General features: G+C 35.7%; 2 protein-coding genes across 2 annotated transcripts; both read right to left on the bottom strand.

Annotated features, from left to right (window-relative positions):
- Positions 1 to 382: 382 nt before the first annotated feature.
- On the bottom strand, positions 383 to 4,768 carry LOC125608055 (glutamate receptor 2.8-like). Its single transcript, XM_048777831.1, has 5 exons — positions 4,143 to 4,768; positions 2,282 to 3,528; positions 1,772 to 2,084; positions 1,188 to 1,621; positions 383 to 1,096 (listed from the first exon to the last, which is right to left on the bottom strand). The coding sequence occupies exons 1-5, from the start codon at positions 4,426 to 4,428 to the stop codon at positions 599 to 601; spliced, it is 2,778 nt and encodes a 925-aa protein (XP_048633788.1). The 5' UTR covers positions 4,429 to 4,768; the 3' UTR covers positions 383 to 598.
- Positions 4,769 to 11,554: 6,786 nt separating this feature from the next.
- Positions 11,555 to 15,894, bottom strand: LOC106446901 (glutamate receptor 2.8-like). The gene is made up of 5 exons (XM_013888718.3): positions 15,313 to 15,894; positions 13,454 to 14,700; positions 12,944 to 13,256; positions 12,360 to 12,793; positions 11,555 to 12,268 (listed from the first exon to the last, which is right to left on the bottom strand). The coding sequence occupies exons 1-5, from the start codon at positions 15,596 to 15,598 to the stop codon at positions 11,771 to 11,773; spliced, it is 2,778 nt and encodes a 925-aa protein (XP_013744172.1). The 5' UTR covers positions 15,599 to 15,894; the 3' UTR covers positions 11,555 to 11,770.
- Between the last annotated feature and the right edge of the window lie 545 nt (positions 15,895 to 16,439).

The raw sequence follows: 16,439 nt of genomic DNA on the forward strand, positions 1-16,439 counted from the left end.
GGCCACTTTTATTAGTTCAAACTCCCTATTTGGTGACAATGGTGTGACCTGCACGGTTGAAGAACTTCGAATTCCTTGGGTTAAATGAACGACACTGTTCTTGAAAGTATGCGACTTTATGTCTTTCTCATCAAAGATTCTATGTCAAGACATTTACTTTCTTACAAAAATTTGGCTACGAAGATGAGAAGTGCCAAGATTGAAGCAATGCCCGCTATCAGAAACAGACTCGAATCTGTCAATATCACCATTGGTTTTTTCCGACCCAACATGTACTTCACTATTTTGGTCCATTTATGTATACGCTACTAATTCTCCAAAACATGGAACATTATAACAAAAAGCAGAAAGCGTTATGGTCTCAAACTAGTCAATTGCTACTGAATGCATCAAGTGTACACCACTGAGTTATATTAATATCAACTCAAGTACAATGAATACAGCTTACATACGTTAAGTTATTAACAACTTAAGTTGATACTTTACAGTGTAACTTGCTAGGGAGTTTGTTTAACTTCTCTCTGTCTTCCAGCTCCAAACTCAATATCAGATTCTCCCTGTTTATCATGTTTTGGGTGCGCTCTGAAACATTCTTCACTCATGGATAAACATGCTCTCTTCTTAGCTCAAACTCCCTGTTTAATGACATGCTTCGTGGCAATGGTCTGATCTGCACATTCGAAGGGCTCGGAGTGCACGGCGTAATAGGTGAACTCACATTATGAACCGCATTGCTCTTGAAAGTGTGCGACCTTATGTCTTTCTCGTCAAAGATTCTGAACAAAGACTTTAGCTTTCTCCATATGGAACCTTCGGAGTTACTACATAGTGTGTGCCTATGTTCGTACAAGAAGAGGGCTACAAAGACGAAAAGTGCCAAAAAGGAAGCAACGCCTGCTATCAGAAACAGTCCCCAGAAGCTACTGACACTGAGGCGGTTAGATGAAAGATCAGCGGTATCTTGATCAGGACAATCACTAGCGAGGTTAAGACGGTTGAACCACTTGTTCTCTATGAGTGACATTTCTTTGCTTTGAGTCACTTTCAAGATAGCCCTTGAGATATCTCCTGTCATAGGCGAGTTCTTGGGGAATGCCTACACATAAGCGAGCAGTAAAAATAAAATACTTGTGTTTTTGTTGCCATTTTCAAAAAGCACTAAAATAAATATTAATTAAGGAACTTACAAAGCCAAAACCAGCAGTCTTAAAGGAAGGTTTAAAACCAGCAGTCTTGAAAGAAGGTTCAACCATTGCATATTTGGAGCAGTATTCAGAAACGATATCCTTAAGGTAGGGCACTTCGTCAAAAGCTGCTGCAATACCACCTTTTGATGTCCCTTTGGACAGAAGGTCGTCGCATTCTTCGGCAGAACCAAAAGGCTTGAGCTGTGATTCAGGGAAGTTCAGATCTCTTAAAAGATCGTAGACGAATGTGCCTTCTTGGTACCCTACAGACTCCCCTTTACTGATGAGATCTTTCACATTTGTGACTGTTGGTTGTAAACTTTGTACAGTCAGAAAAGAGGTGAGATTCGCTGTGTAACTCTGAGTGAGCACAAGCACCACAAAGCACCAGACCACCACCACAAACCTTGCTAAATTGCTTACGACCTTCTCACCTATATAGACACACACAATTTCACCATATCACTAGAATCTTGTTTCTTGTTATTATAAAAAAATATGTAAACCAGTTATAGTTGTAATAACTGTATATTTTTGTATTTAATGATAATCATAATATAATTTAACGTTATAATTTAACTTACGGTGGGCAAAAACCATGGTGGAGAAGGAGAAGCAGACACTAGTGCCGATCTGGTGGTGAGGAGGTCCACGGAAGTCTGTGTTGACTCTGTGTTCGAACAACCACACAACAAATCCAATGAGCACGAAGAAGCAACCGGTGGTGATCCATAGGTCTAAGCTCCAAGGTTTTAGGAACACCCATGCGTTTTTGTTCTTGTTGTCCCTCACCGGCACAATCATAGACACCCCAGACTCTGTGTACGGTAACGTGAAATCAACATACCGTGACCTGTTCGATGTGATTGTTATATCTCCAACAACTGCATCCCACTTCTGTTTTATTTATCAATTATTGGAAATCAGACATCAAAGAAAAATACCTAATATATTATACTATATGATTCTTCTGTCAACTGATATACATTTATAAAGTAAATATATTATAATAATTGATTAATCGTTTAATTTCAATTTAAAATTATTATATTATTTATATAATTAACCATTTAGAATATATAAAAAGAACTTACCCCCTCATAGACTTGATAGACCAAATTATTGTAGTTATCACCTGGAGCCTCGAAACCGTATTGAGGAATGACTGAATATGGCAACTCTTTAAGAGCAGCTTCAAAGATGTCTATGGCATAACCCGTTGCAGTGGTTACATTACTGATTGGATCCGTCTTTATCTCCACAAAATTGAGGAATCCTTTGTTTACTGGAACGCCCACTTTAATCTTCTTCCCGCTTGTTGGAATCTCCCAACCTTTTGGAACAACGTTCGAGTTCCCCGGCCATATTACTGGCCCAAACCTCTTGCCTAAAAATGATGTCGTTTTGTTTGATTTTGCATTCACCAGTCCACTGCTTGGTGTCCAGAATCCGATAATCCTCTCTTCATCTCCAATAACATTGATTATCTCAAAAGTTGATGACTCGAGCTGCCGGTTAATGAGTTTGAAATCTCCTGCTAACCCCTTGAATTCTACATCCGAGAGAGCCTCTAGAAGATGTGGACCGTAGGTCCTCCTATATGTCTTTGTGTTTGTTTTCTCCACCGCCATGGCCAATGCAGTGACCGAATCATACGCCCATAATGCGAAAACATTAGGCTCTGTACTATCCCTCGCCTGGTTCTCCTTCTCTAGTTTTCTTTTCCATCTCAAACTGAAATCTTGAAGCTCTTTAGATTGAGGGACATGGCTCCTCACACCTAGCAAGCCCTCCATAGTCTCTAAGCTACGACCGTTGTCTCTCATCATATGGGTCATTCCATTTGATAGTAACCAGACATACCCTTCCTCCATCATCCCTATTTCTCTAGCTTTCTTCAAAAACCGGAATCCGAGACTTGAGTCCATGTTGATAACGAATACCCTTGTCTGCTCTGTCTTGAGTTTATAAAGTTCCTTTAGAATCTGATCATCTCTAGCCTCTGGAGAGATCACACTTCTATGGACTTCCACGTCTTCTAAAGCCTCTGACAAGGAGGGCATGATTCCTTGACCCAACTCGTTGTCCACATAAATGGCGACGATGCTTCTCCACCCAAAAGATTTGACAATGGACGCAATGGCTTCAGCCTGGAATGAGTCGTCGATAGTGGCTCGGACGAAGTAAGGGTTGTTGATAGTTTTAAGTAGAGGGCTCGTTGCTGAGAAAGTGATGGTTGGTACCTGATATTTGTTGGCCAGTTTAATCATAAACTCGGCTTGCATAGAGCTTCTTGGTCCGATGATGGCCCTCACTTGCTCGTTATTGATTAGGTCATAAGCTGCTTATACCACAAGCAAAGAAAAAGAATGGTTTAATCCTGAGAAGAATTATTTGTTCGTTTATAGATTTAAATATTTTAAGTAGAATGATCTGTCATTGGTTTGTGCATTTAACATTATCGAAGTCTACTGCTACTAGTTTTATTATTCTTTTATTCTGTTCCACATCTAGAATTATACAGATGTTGAAAAAATAATATTTTAATCAGTTCTGTAATTTTATTATAATAATAACATTAATTCTTAATATTTAATTTATAGTGGTATGGATTTCATTGACCATAAGATAGTCACCACGACTTTCGAGAATAGAAAGATTTCTATTAGAGTAGACTAATCTTCAGCAAGATTCTAAGCATATACCAAAAGTAGATTATTAATAGTAATCTAACAGACTCGTTGCACATACCACACAAGAACACACTCGGGATTTTCAGTAGACACTTATAAGATTGATTAGATTCAATGAAAATAGTACCTAATCATGTCTGGAGGTTACCTAACTTCATAGGTAGTATTCATTTAACTAAAACTAAATATAAAAATACCGACTACTACCCCCTTAGCATAGAAAATAGTAACGGAGAAGCAAGGGACAGAAAATGTAAAGAACCTGCAACTGATGTCTCAACAATATCTTCCATAGAATCCCTGACGTGAAGCGCAAGTCTTGTGCGGTAATGAGGATGAGTTTGGTAGAAATCAGACAACGACATGTTAATTGAAGTGAGGCAGATCTTGGAAAAGTTTGTTTTGAGATCAATAACTACTCCTACTTTTATTTCATCACTCGTTGTGTGTTGTCCTAAACCAACATCCATCACTACAAATCCCCAAAGGAACAGAACAAAGTAACTAAGAAAGTTGTTACGATTTTCTGTAGTGTTGTTTGTCATCATCACAAGATTTGAGGACACAAATACTTATGTGATTCTTTAACTTCCCTTTTCTGTTATATATATAGAGGAATGAATTGGTTTGAAAGAGTCTTGAACCCAAAATTGGTTCTAAAAGAAGAAGTCTTAAAGAATTATTATTAAAAACATTACTGTTAACTAAAGGACAAATTTGACCCAAAAAAAAACTAAAGGACAATAAAAATGGGTTGGAAAAAGTCAGATGAAATTTGAAATACGAGGCAGGCAGAATTTCTTTGCAAAGCAAAGCTACAAGTTTTCCAAGTCTATGATTACATAAATAATATTTTTGTAGTAATTCCAGTGGCATAGTTTTTTCTTTTGAAATTTCTAGTGGCATAGTTTTGTATGTAGTGATTCGAATAGTTAAATATTAATCTCAGATGGAGATATATTTTTATAACCTCTTTTTTTTTTAACAACACTCAGTTGGAGAGATTAGCTTGCAAAACTATAAGGTACATGAAGTCAATGTCCTTCAATTAGTTTATATTTCTAAATTTCAAGTTATAATTTTTTTCAAAAGGACGAACATTATACATACAAAATATCAAATAAAGATAATATTTTGTATATAAATTCCAGAAAACAACGAAATTGATTGAATAAACTTGAAAACGTTCTAAACACACAAAACAAAAGAAAATCTTAAACATCACAGAGAAGAATACGGATATATTAAATTGTCTGTTTCTTTAATAATTTTGATATTTAAATTATTTGTAATGAGTCATTATAATTTATTATATTTAGATTGTACGTTTATTTGTTAAAACACTATAATTTTTTTTATTTCAATGTTTATTTAGATTTATATAAAATTTTGTTTTAACTAATTTATTTATGTTTTGTTTTAACTAATTTATTTATTTTTGTTTTATTCTAACTAATTTATATATGTTTACTTATAAGTTTAAACTAATAAGAAATAATAATTTAACTCCTTTATTAAATATAACACAATAAATATATATTTTTAGTATTTGTTGGAGAGTAAGTGTAACATTATTCACAAAATACCAAATTGGATGGTATTGTATACTTTTTGGAGTCCCTGTTTTGGAGTCTCGTTGGAGTTAACCTTAGAGTTTAGTTCTTATGAATTACAGTTTATTAGTGGGGATTATATATTTATTTAGATTATTTTGTTAATTTACAATATATATATATATGCTAATTTTAATGTGTTTTTATATAACCACCTGTTTATCTTCTTTAATATTTCATATTCTTTTTTCTCGAGTAGTTAGTTATCTGGCTTTTTTTTAAGATATCATATATAAAATAAGAAACGATATAAATGGAATGCTAGTTTTTGTGATATGATTATGAGATTCAATCATTTTGTAACACTAGCAGATTGGAGCCAAAAAAGTAGAATGATTACTAGAATTGATTAAAGAATGAAATGGAATTGTAAAAGAAAAGAAATTTGGACAATTCTAATATGGACTGGCTAACATGCTTTATTTTTGAGCATATATATACTTATTTAATATATCTTTGATAAAAGAATTTATTACCAATTTCTATGCACTAGAACAAAGTCTCGTTTTTTCAACGTGTGTTTGGGTATGTTATATAATCAACACAATGTGGTGGCCGTTGGACCACCACATCTTCTCCGTTATAAACATAATGACGTTCGGTATGGGTAAAATCCAAAACTTCATATTAATATTGTCAACATAGAAATTTAGGAACCATTTGAGTATTTGAAGGTTTCGGTTCAGTTCATATTTCAGATATTTCGGTTCTTCAGTTCTGTTTTTTTTGCCTGGGCCTAGTTTTATGAGATTCTCAGTTGACTTTTCTGAGAATGTAAGAGCAACATTATCGGTGGTGGAGGGAGCGTTCTTACGCGTAGATCCCACCACATTTTCTCAATTACCGTGCCAAAATGTTCCAAAATAAGGAACGTTTGCACTGCATCCTTTGCACTGTTTACGGACTCCACAACACGTGACGGCCCGCGATTGGTTCATTTTTAATTTTTTTTTAAAAAAAAAAACTAGAAAACAAAAAAAGAAAAGATTTTAAGAATCCCAGAAACGTTTTGGGCGATAATCATGCTCTAACTGAGCCTCAGAGTTAAAAAAAAAAAAAAACATTTTGACTATGAAAATTATTAGTGGTAGAGATTTACTCGACCATACCGATAGACACCACGACTTTGTGGAAAAAAAAGAGAGGCTAGTACCCAATCATGTCTGGATGTTACCCTAACTTCCTACATAGTATTCATTCAACTAAAACCAAAAATAATAATACGGAATTACCTCTTACGTGAAAATAGTAAAGGAGAAGCAAGAGAAGTAAAAAATGTAAAGAACCTGCTACTGTTGCCTCGACAATATCTTCCATGAAATCTCTGACGTGAAGCGCAAGTCTTGTGCGGTAATTAGGATGAGCTTGGTAGAATTCGGACAATGACATGTTAATTGAAGTGAGGCAGATCTTGGAAAAGTTTGTTTTAAGATCAAGAACTACTCCTACTTTTATTTCATGACGTGTTGGGTTTTGTCCTAAACCACCATCCATCACCACAAATTCTCAAAGGAACGGAACAAAGTAACTAAGAAAACTGTTATGAGTTTTTGTAGTGTTATTTGTCATCAACTAATATATGTAATATTATCAACATTTTTTTTTTCCAAACACTGAAAAAGACATCAATCCCAAAAGATCACCGCAGATTTGATTTTGTCTGGACATGTCGATCTACATATACGTTACGTAGGTCAAGGCTGTCGCAATTGTATAGACTTGACTCAAGTCACTTAGGTCTTTGTAGTATACAAAAGACATCAATCCAAAAAGATCACCGCACATTTGATTTATCTGGACATGTCGATCTACATATACGTTACGTACGTCAAGGCTTTCACAATTGTATAGACTTGACTCAAGTCACTTAGGTCTTTGTAGTATACAAATGCATTTGGTCCGGTTTTTAATTCATCAAGATAAGTGAAGGACGTCGAGTGGTTTACATTGGGGTCAGAGGCTGGAGGAAAAGACTCCGATTCTAAGAGATAATTTGGTTACAAACTGATGTGCATATAACCTGTCTTAATTAATTTTCTTGGTTCTCTCAATCTTTTGATCTTACCACTGGACCACGTTAAATTGGTTAAAAGAAAACTATTCAAACCACCCATGTCCTCGTTTACTAGTAAAAATCTACCGCATAGCCACTGTATTCCCACTGCAAAACCGTGACTATATAAAAAATGCCACGGTTTTGTTACGGACTAGCCACAATTTTAAATTAGCCATGGTAAAACCAAGTAGTAACGGCATCAGCCACTAAGATTTTCGTGGCTAGGTAAGAAACCACGGTATTGCCACTAATATTTATGTGTCTATGTACATAGCCACGGTATAGCCACTGTTTCAACGTGGCTTTTATAAAATAGCCACAATGTTGCCATGAACTTTCCATGGCTATTTGAAACCTTAATCCCTAAACATATTTTTAAATTCTAAATCCTAAATATAAACACTAAGACTCCAATATTTTTATAATAAAACTTCAGTATTAAATTAAACCTCAAATTTTAATCATTTTAATTTTTTTTTATCTCAAATCATTAAGCATTTCTTTTATCTCAAATCTTTAAGCTCCATTTAAAATCCTAGCTAATCTTAACCTTAAACTATACATTCTTTAATCCTATGTTTCATCTTGTGCCGGTTGCACGTTTAAAAGCTATCTGCTCGCGTTGCAAGAACTCTTATTGACAAAAACTCCCTAATTGGTGACGGACTTCAGGGCGATGGTGGTACCATGCACTGTAAAAATAATGTTTGAAAACTCCCAAAAAGTAATACTCCAAATTCATGCACCCAAGTCCCGGTGGTTTCAATAACCTCGAGCCAATAGCGGCCATGGGCAGAAGCAGTGGAAGCATTTGCATAATTTATATTAATAATATTATCTTATTTTAATTAGATATGTGATTTTAGATATGTTATATCTAGTCGGTTTTATTGTTTTTACAGTCGATTTAGTTATTATTTGGGTATATTAGATTGCATCTATTTATATGAATTTAACTATAATATTTTTTATTCTAAATAATTAAAAGTTTGATTACAAAAGTTTGATAATATTTTTTATAACATTCACTCCAAAAGTTTCCTGAACGAGAAACACTATCTCGAGGGGAGGGTTTGATTACAAACCCATGTGCATAAAACCTGCCTTATTAATTTCATCTGTTGTGCTTCTTTTTTTCTCAAAGTTGTGATCTTGAACAGCTACAACGTGTGATGTAGTGAATGTCAGATTAAGCTTAAATTAGCTTGAGAACCAAGCTTCTTAATCCTAGCGAGTTATGGTTGTCTAAAAAGATTAGGAAATATCTAATTGTGTTATATACCTAATGAGTTTAGAAATTTTAGATTTATATATAAGGAGATGATGTGATGTAGCACAACTTATGAGTTGTGATCGTTTGAGAGCTTGAAGTTTTTGAGAGAGTTTTTCTTAAGAGATTAATAAGAAGAGTTTCTTATTTGAGTTTGAGTTCATAATATTGTATTCGTGAGACCTTAATATTGAGACTTGATTTCTATATTTGGTATCAGAGCCACAAAAACGAAACCATGAGTGATATTGTGCCTGCAACCGGAAAAATAAAAGAAGGAGGAGAACCCTCATCGATACAATGTCCCATGCTTAGCTCAATCAATTACACTGTCTGATCTACGATAATGAAGATCACTTTTAAAGTTTGGGAGGCTATTGAAGCTGTGACAACAAACACGGAGAAGAACGACATGGCGTTAGCCTTGTTGTTTCAATCGATACCCGAGAGTCTCATCTTGCAGGTCGGAGAGCTTGACAAAACCAAGCAACATTGGGAGGCCATAAGGACAAGACATGTAGGTGCAGAACGTGTGAAGCAAGCCACACTTCAAACTTTGATGACTAAGTTTGGTCGTCTAAAGATGAAAGAGTCTAAGAGTATCGATGAGTTCGGTGGTAAACAGCCCGAGTTAGCATCAAAATTAGCTGCTCTAGGAGTCGCCATTGAAGAAACAAAACTTGTAAAGAAATTTCTTATGAGTTTGCCTTGAGACAAATACATACACATCGTTGTATGTCTCGAGCAAGTGCTTAATCTTAACACTACAAGTTTTGAAGATATTCTAGGACGGCTGAAAGCATATGAAGAAGAAGAGACTGAAGAAGATCAAAGAAAGCAAATGTATGCAAATACTGAGAGACAAGTAAATCAATCATATCAAACCGCTCCCAACAAGATCAAGGAAGCCGTTTACCATCAGAAAGTGCGCCAAATAACCTTCAGTGTATCACAAGGCAATAAATGGAGAGCTCCTCATAGTTGCTTTGTATGTAGATGACTTGTTTGTCACCAGTACTAACAAGAAGATCATTGACGATTTTTAAGCAACACATGTCGAGCAAGTTCAACATGAGTGACCTTCAGAAACTAACATACCATCTTGGTATACAAGTATGTCAATATGAAGGAGGAATTCGTCTGAACCAGAAGCGCTATGCGTCTAAGATTTTGAATCGCCGTGATGAGCAATTGTAATCCAGTTCATTCACTGATGGAAATTGGATTTAAGATGTCAAAGGCAAGAGAACGAGGAAGAGATTGATGCGACGATGTATAGAAAGAATGATGGGTGCTTGCGATACTTGCTACATACGAGACCCAACCTATCCTTTAGTATTGGAACTGAGTCGTTATATGCAGAGTCTAAGAAAGTCACTTGGAGTTGCCATGTAACAAGTGCTATGATATCTACAAGGGAGCATTGCGTATGGGTTAATATTCGAGCACTGGATGGCAAAGATACCTACGCTTGTAGGTTATAGCGATAGCAGCTATAATGTTGATCTGGATGATGAGAAGAGTACGACTGGACACATATTTTATCTTGGAGAAAGTCTCATTACTTAGTGCTCTCAAAAACATGATATAGTTGCTTTCTCGTCATGTGAAGATGAATTCATGGCTGGTACGGAAGCTGCAAGACAAGCAATATGGCTCCAAGATCTTTTGAGTGAAGTAATCGGCCAGGCGTGTGAAAAGGTGGTGATACGTATTGATAACCAATATACAATCGTTGTGACAAAAAATTCGGTGTTTCATGGGAGGAATAAGCATATACACAAGAAGTATCACTTCCTTTGAGAATGTGTGAAAAACGGGGAAGTAGATGTTGAATATGTGCAGGGAGATAAACAAAAGGCAGACATATTAACTAAAGCTCTAGGACGAAATGAGAGACTACATTGGCATGAAGGACGTGGAGCTGTGAAACTTTAAGCTTAAAAGGAAAATGTTGGATTAAACTTAAAGTTAGCTTGAGAACCAAACTTTCTGATCCTACCGAGTTATGGTTATCAAAAAGGATTATGAAATATATAAATGTATTATACCTGATGAGTTTAGGAGTTTTAGATTCATGTATAAGGATATGATGTGATGTAGCATAACTTATGAGTCGTGAGAATTTGAGAGCTTAAGATTTTTGAGATAGTTTTCCTTAAGAGATTAATAAGAAGAGTTTCTTATTTGAGTTTGAGTTCATAATCTTGTGTTCGTGAGACCTTAATATCGAGTGACTTGATTATATTTGGTATCAAAACCACAAAAATGAAATCATGAGTGATATTAGTTCTCCACTCTGGTTGAAAGCCACTTTTATTAGTTCAAACTCCCTATTTGGTGACAATGGTGTGGCCACTTTTATTAGTTCAAACTCCCTATTTGGTGACAATGGTGTGACCTGCACGGTTGAAGAACTTCGAATTCCTTGGGTTAAATGAACGACACTGTTCTTGAAAGTATGCGACTTTATGTCTTTCTCATCAAAGATTCTATGTCAAGACATTTACTTTCTTACAAAAATTTGGCTACGAAGATGAGAAGTGCCAAGATTGAAGCAATGCCCGCTATCAGAAACAGACTCGAATCTGTCAATATCACCATTGGTTTTTTCCGACCCAACATGTACTTCACTATTTTGGTCCATTTATGTATACGCTACTAATTCTCCAAAACATGGAACATTATAACAAAAAGCAGAAAGCGTTATGGTCTCAAACTAGTCAATTGCTACTGAATGCATCAAGTGTACACCACTGAGTTATATTAATATCAACTCAAGTACAATGAATACAGCTTACATACGTTAAGTTATTAACAACTTAAGTTGATACTTTACAGTGTAACTTGCTAGGGAGTTTGTTTAACTTCTCTCTGTCTTCCAGCTCCAAACTCAATATCAGATTCTCCCTGTTTATCATGTTTTGGGTGCGCTCTGAAACATTCTTCACTCATGGATAAACATGCTCTCTTCTTAGCTCAAACTCCCTGTTTAATGACATGCTTCGTGGCAATGGTCTGATCTGCACATTCGAAGGGCTCGGAGTGCACGGCGTAATAGGTGAACTCACATTATGAACCGCATTGCTCTTGAAAGTGTGCGACCTTATGTCTTTCTCGTCAAAGATTCTGAACAAAGACTTTAGCTTTCTCCATATGGAACCTTCGGAGTTACTACATAGTGTGTGCCTATGTTCGTACAAGAAGAGGGCTACAAAGACGAAAAGTGCCAAAAAGGAAGCAACGCCTGCTATCAGAAACAGTCCCCAGAAGCTACTGACACTGAGGCGGTTAGATGAAAGATCAGCGGTATCTTGATCAGGACAATCACTAGCGAGGTTAAGACGGTTGAACCACTTGTTCTCTATGAGTGACATTTCTTTGCTTTGAGTCACTTTCAAGATAGCCCTTGAGATATCTCCTGTCATAGGCGAGTTCTTGGGGAATGCCTACACATAAGCGAGCAGTAAAAATAAAATACTTGTGTTTTTGTTGCCATTTTCAAAAAGCACTAAAATAAATATTAATTAAGGAACTTACAAAGCCAAAACCAGCAGTCTTAAAGGAAGGTTTAAAACCAGCAGTCTTGAAAGAAGGTTCAACCATTGCATATTTGGAGCAGTATTCAGAAACGATATCCTTAAGGTAGGGCACTTCGTCAAAAGCTGCTGCAATACCACCTTTTGATGTCCCTTTGGACAGAAGGTCGTCGCATTCTTCGGCAGAACCAAAAGGCTTGAGCTGTGATTCAGGGAAGTTCAGATCTCTTAAAAGATCGTAGACGAATGTGCCTTCTTGGTACCCTACAGACTCCCCTTTACTGATGAGATCTTTCACATTTGTGACTGTTGGTTGTAAACTTTGTACAGTCAGAAAAGAGGTGAGATTCGCTGTGTAACTCTGAGTGAGCACAAGCACCACAAAGCACCAGACCACCACCACAAACCTTGCTAAATTGCTTACGACCTTCTCACCTATATAGACACACACAATTTCACCATATCACTAGAATCTTGTTTCTTGTTATTATAAAAAAATATGTAAACCAGTTATAGTTGTAATAACTGTATATTTTTGTATTTAATGATAATCATAATATAATTTAACGTTATAATTTAACTTACGGTGGGCAAAAACCATGGTGGAGAAGGAGAAGCAGACACTAGTGCCGATCTGGTGGTGAGGAGGTCCACGGAAGTCTGTGTTGACTCTGTGTTCGAACAACCACACAACAAATCCAATGAGCACGAAGAAGCAACCGGTGGTGATCCATAGGTCTAAGCTCCAAGGTTTTAGGAACACCCATGCGTTTTTGTTCTTGTTGTCCCTCACCGGCACAATCATAGACACCCCAGACTCTGTGTACGGTAACGTGAAATCAACATACCGTGACCTGTTCGATGTGATTGTTATATCTCCAACAACTGCATCCCACTTCTGTTTTATTTATCAATTATTGGAAATCAGACATCAAAGAAAAATACCTAATATATTATACTATATGATTCTTCTGTCAACTGATATACATTTATAAAGTAAATATATTATAATAATTGATTAATCGTTTAATTTCAATTTAAAATTATTATATTATTTATATAATTAACCATTTAGAATATATAAAAAGAACTTACCCCCTCATAGACTTGATAGACCAAATTATTGTAGTTATCACCTGGAGCCTCGAAACCGTATTGAGGAATGACTGAATATGGCAACTCTTTAAGAGCAGCTTCAAAGATGTCTATGGCATAACCCGTTGCAGTGGTTACATTACTGATTGGATCCGTCTTTATCTCCACAAAATTGAGGAATCCTTTGTTTACTGGAACGCCCACTTTAATCTTCTTCCCGCTTGTTGGAATCTCCCAACCTTTTGGAACAACGTTCGAGTTCCCCGGCCATATTACTGGCCCAAACCTCTTGCCTAAAAATGATGTCGTTTTGTTTGATTTTGCATTCACCAGTCCACTGCTTGGTGTCCAGAATCCGATAATCCTCTCTTCATCTCCAATAACATTGATTATCTCAAAAGTTGATGACTCGAGCTGCCGGTTAATGAGTTTGAAATCTCCTGCTAACCCCTTGAATTCTACATCCGAGAGAGCCTCTAGAAGATGTGGACCGTAGGTCCTCCTATATGTCTTTGTGTTTGTTTTCTCCACCGCCATGGCCAATGCAGTGACCGAATCATACGCCCATAATGCGAAAACATTAGGCTCTGTACTATCCCTCGCCTGGTTCTCCTTCTCTAGTTTTCTTTTCCATCTCAAACTGAAATCTTGAAGCTCTTTAGATTGAGGGACATGGCTCCTCACACCTAGCAAGCCCTCCATAGTCTCTAAGCTACGACCGTTGTCTCTCATCATATGGGTCATTCCATTTGATAGTAACCAGACATACCCTTCCTCCATCATCCCTATTTCTCTAGCTTTCTTCAAAAACCGGAATCCGAGACTTGAGTCCATGTTGATAACGAATACCCTTGTCTGCTCTGTCTTGAGTTTATAAAGTTCCTTTAGAATCTGATCATCTCTAGCCTCTGGAGAGATCACACTTCTATGGACTTCCACGTCTTCTAAAGCCTCTGACAAGGAGGGCATGATTCCTTGACCCAACTCGTTGTCCACATAAATGGCGACGATGCTTCTCCACCCAAAAGATTTGACAATGGACGCAATGGCTTCAGCCTGGAATGAGTCGTCGATAGTGGCTCGGACGAAGTAAGGGTTGTTGATAGTTTTAAGTAGAGGGCTCGTTGCTGAGAAAGTGATGGTTGGTACCTGATATTTGTTGGCCAGTTTAATCATAAACTCGGCTTGCATAGAGCTTCTTGGTCCGATGATGGCCCTCACTTGCTCGTTATTGATTAGGTCATAAGCTGCTTATACCACAAGCAAAGAAAAAGAATGGTTTAATCCTGAGAAGAATTATTTGTTCGTTTATAGATTTAAATATTTTAAGTAGAATGATCTGTCATTGGTTTGTGCATTTAACATTATCGAAGTCTACTGCTACTAGTTTTATTATTCTTTTATTCTGTTCCACATCTAGAATTATACAGATGTTGAAAAAATAATATTTTAATCAGTTCTGTAATTTTATTATAATAATAACATTAATTCTTAATATTTAATTTATAGTGGTATGGATTTCATTGACCATAAGATAGTCACCACGACTTTCGAGAATAGAAAGATTTCTATTAGAGTAGACTAATCTTCAGCAAGATTCTAAGCATATACCAAAAGTAGATTATTAATAGTAATCTAACAGACTCGTTGCACATACCACACAAGAACACACTCGGGATTTTCAGTAGACACTTATAAGATTGATTAGATTCAATGAAAATAGTACCTAATCATGTCTGGAGGTTACCTAACTTCATAGGTAGTATTCATTTAACTAAAACTAAATATAAAAATACCGAACTACCCCCTTAGCATAGAAAATAGTAACGGAGAAGCAAGGGACAGAAAATGTAAAGAACCTGCAACTGATGTCTCAACAATATCTTCCATAGAATCCCTGACGTGAAGCGCAAGTCTTGTGCGGTAATGAGGATGAGTTTGGTAGAAATCAGACAACGACATGTTAATTGAAGTGAGGCAGATCTTGGAAAAGTTTGTTTTGAGATCAATAACTACTCCTACTTTTATTTCATCACTCGTTGTGTGTTGTCCTAAACCAACATCCATCACTACAAATCCCCAAAGGAACAGAACAAAGTAACTAAGAAAGTTGTTACGATTTTCTGTAGTGTTGTTTGTCATCATCACAAGATTTGAGGACACAAATACTTATGTGATTCTTTAACTTCCCTTTTCTGTTATATATATAGAGGAATGAATTGGTTTGAAAGAGTCTTGAACCCAAAATTGGTTCTAAAAGAAGAAGTCTTAAAGAATTATTATTAAAAACATTACTGTTAACTAAAGGACAAATTTGACCCAAAAAAAAACTAAAGGACAATAAAAATGGGTTGGAAAAAGTCAGATGAAATTTGAAATACGAGGCAGGCAGAATTTCTTTGCAAAGCAAAGCTACAAGTTTTCCAAGTCTATGATTACATAAATAATATTTTTGTAGTAATTCCAGTGGCATAGTTTTTTCTTTTGAAATTTCTAGTGGCATAGTTTTGTATGTAGTGATTCGAATAGTTAAATATTAATCTCAGATGGAGATATATTTTTATAAACCTTTTTTTTTTAACAACACTCAGTTGGAGAGATTAGCTTGCAAAACTATAAGGTACATGAAGTCAATGTCCTTCAATTAGTTTATATTTCTAAATTTCAAGTTATAATTTTTTTCAAAAGGACGAACATTATACATACAAAATATCAAATAAAGATAATATTTTGTATATAAATTCCAGAAAACAACGAAATTGATTGAATAAACTTGAAAACGTTCTAAACACACAAAACAAAAGAAAATCTTAAACATCACAGAGAAGAATACGGATATATTAAATTGTCTGTTTCTTTAATAATTTTGATATTTAAATTATTTGTAATGAGTCATTATAATTTATTATATTTAGATTGTACGTTTATTTGTTAAAACACTATAATTTTTTTTATTTCAATGTTTATTTAGATTTATATAAAATTT

Source organism: Brassica napus, chromosome A4 (genome assembly GCF_020379485.1).
Source record: "Brassica napus cultivar Da-Ae chromosome A4, Da-Ae, whole genome shotgun sequence".
Taxonomy (NCBI): Eukaryota; Viridiplantae; Streptophyta; class Magnoliopsida; order Brassicales; family Brassicaceae; genus Brassica; species Brassica napus.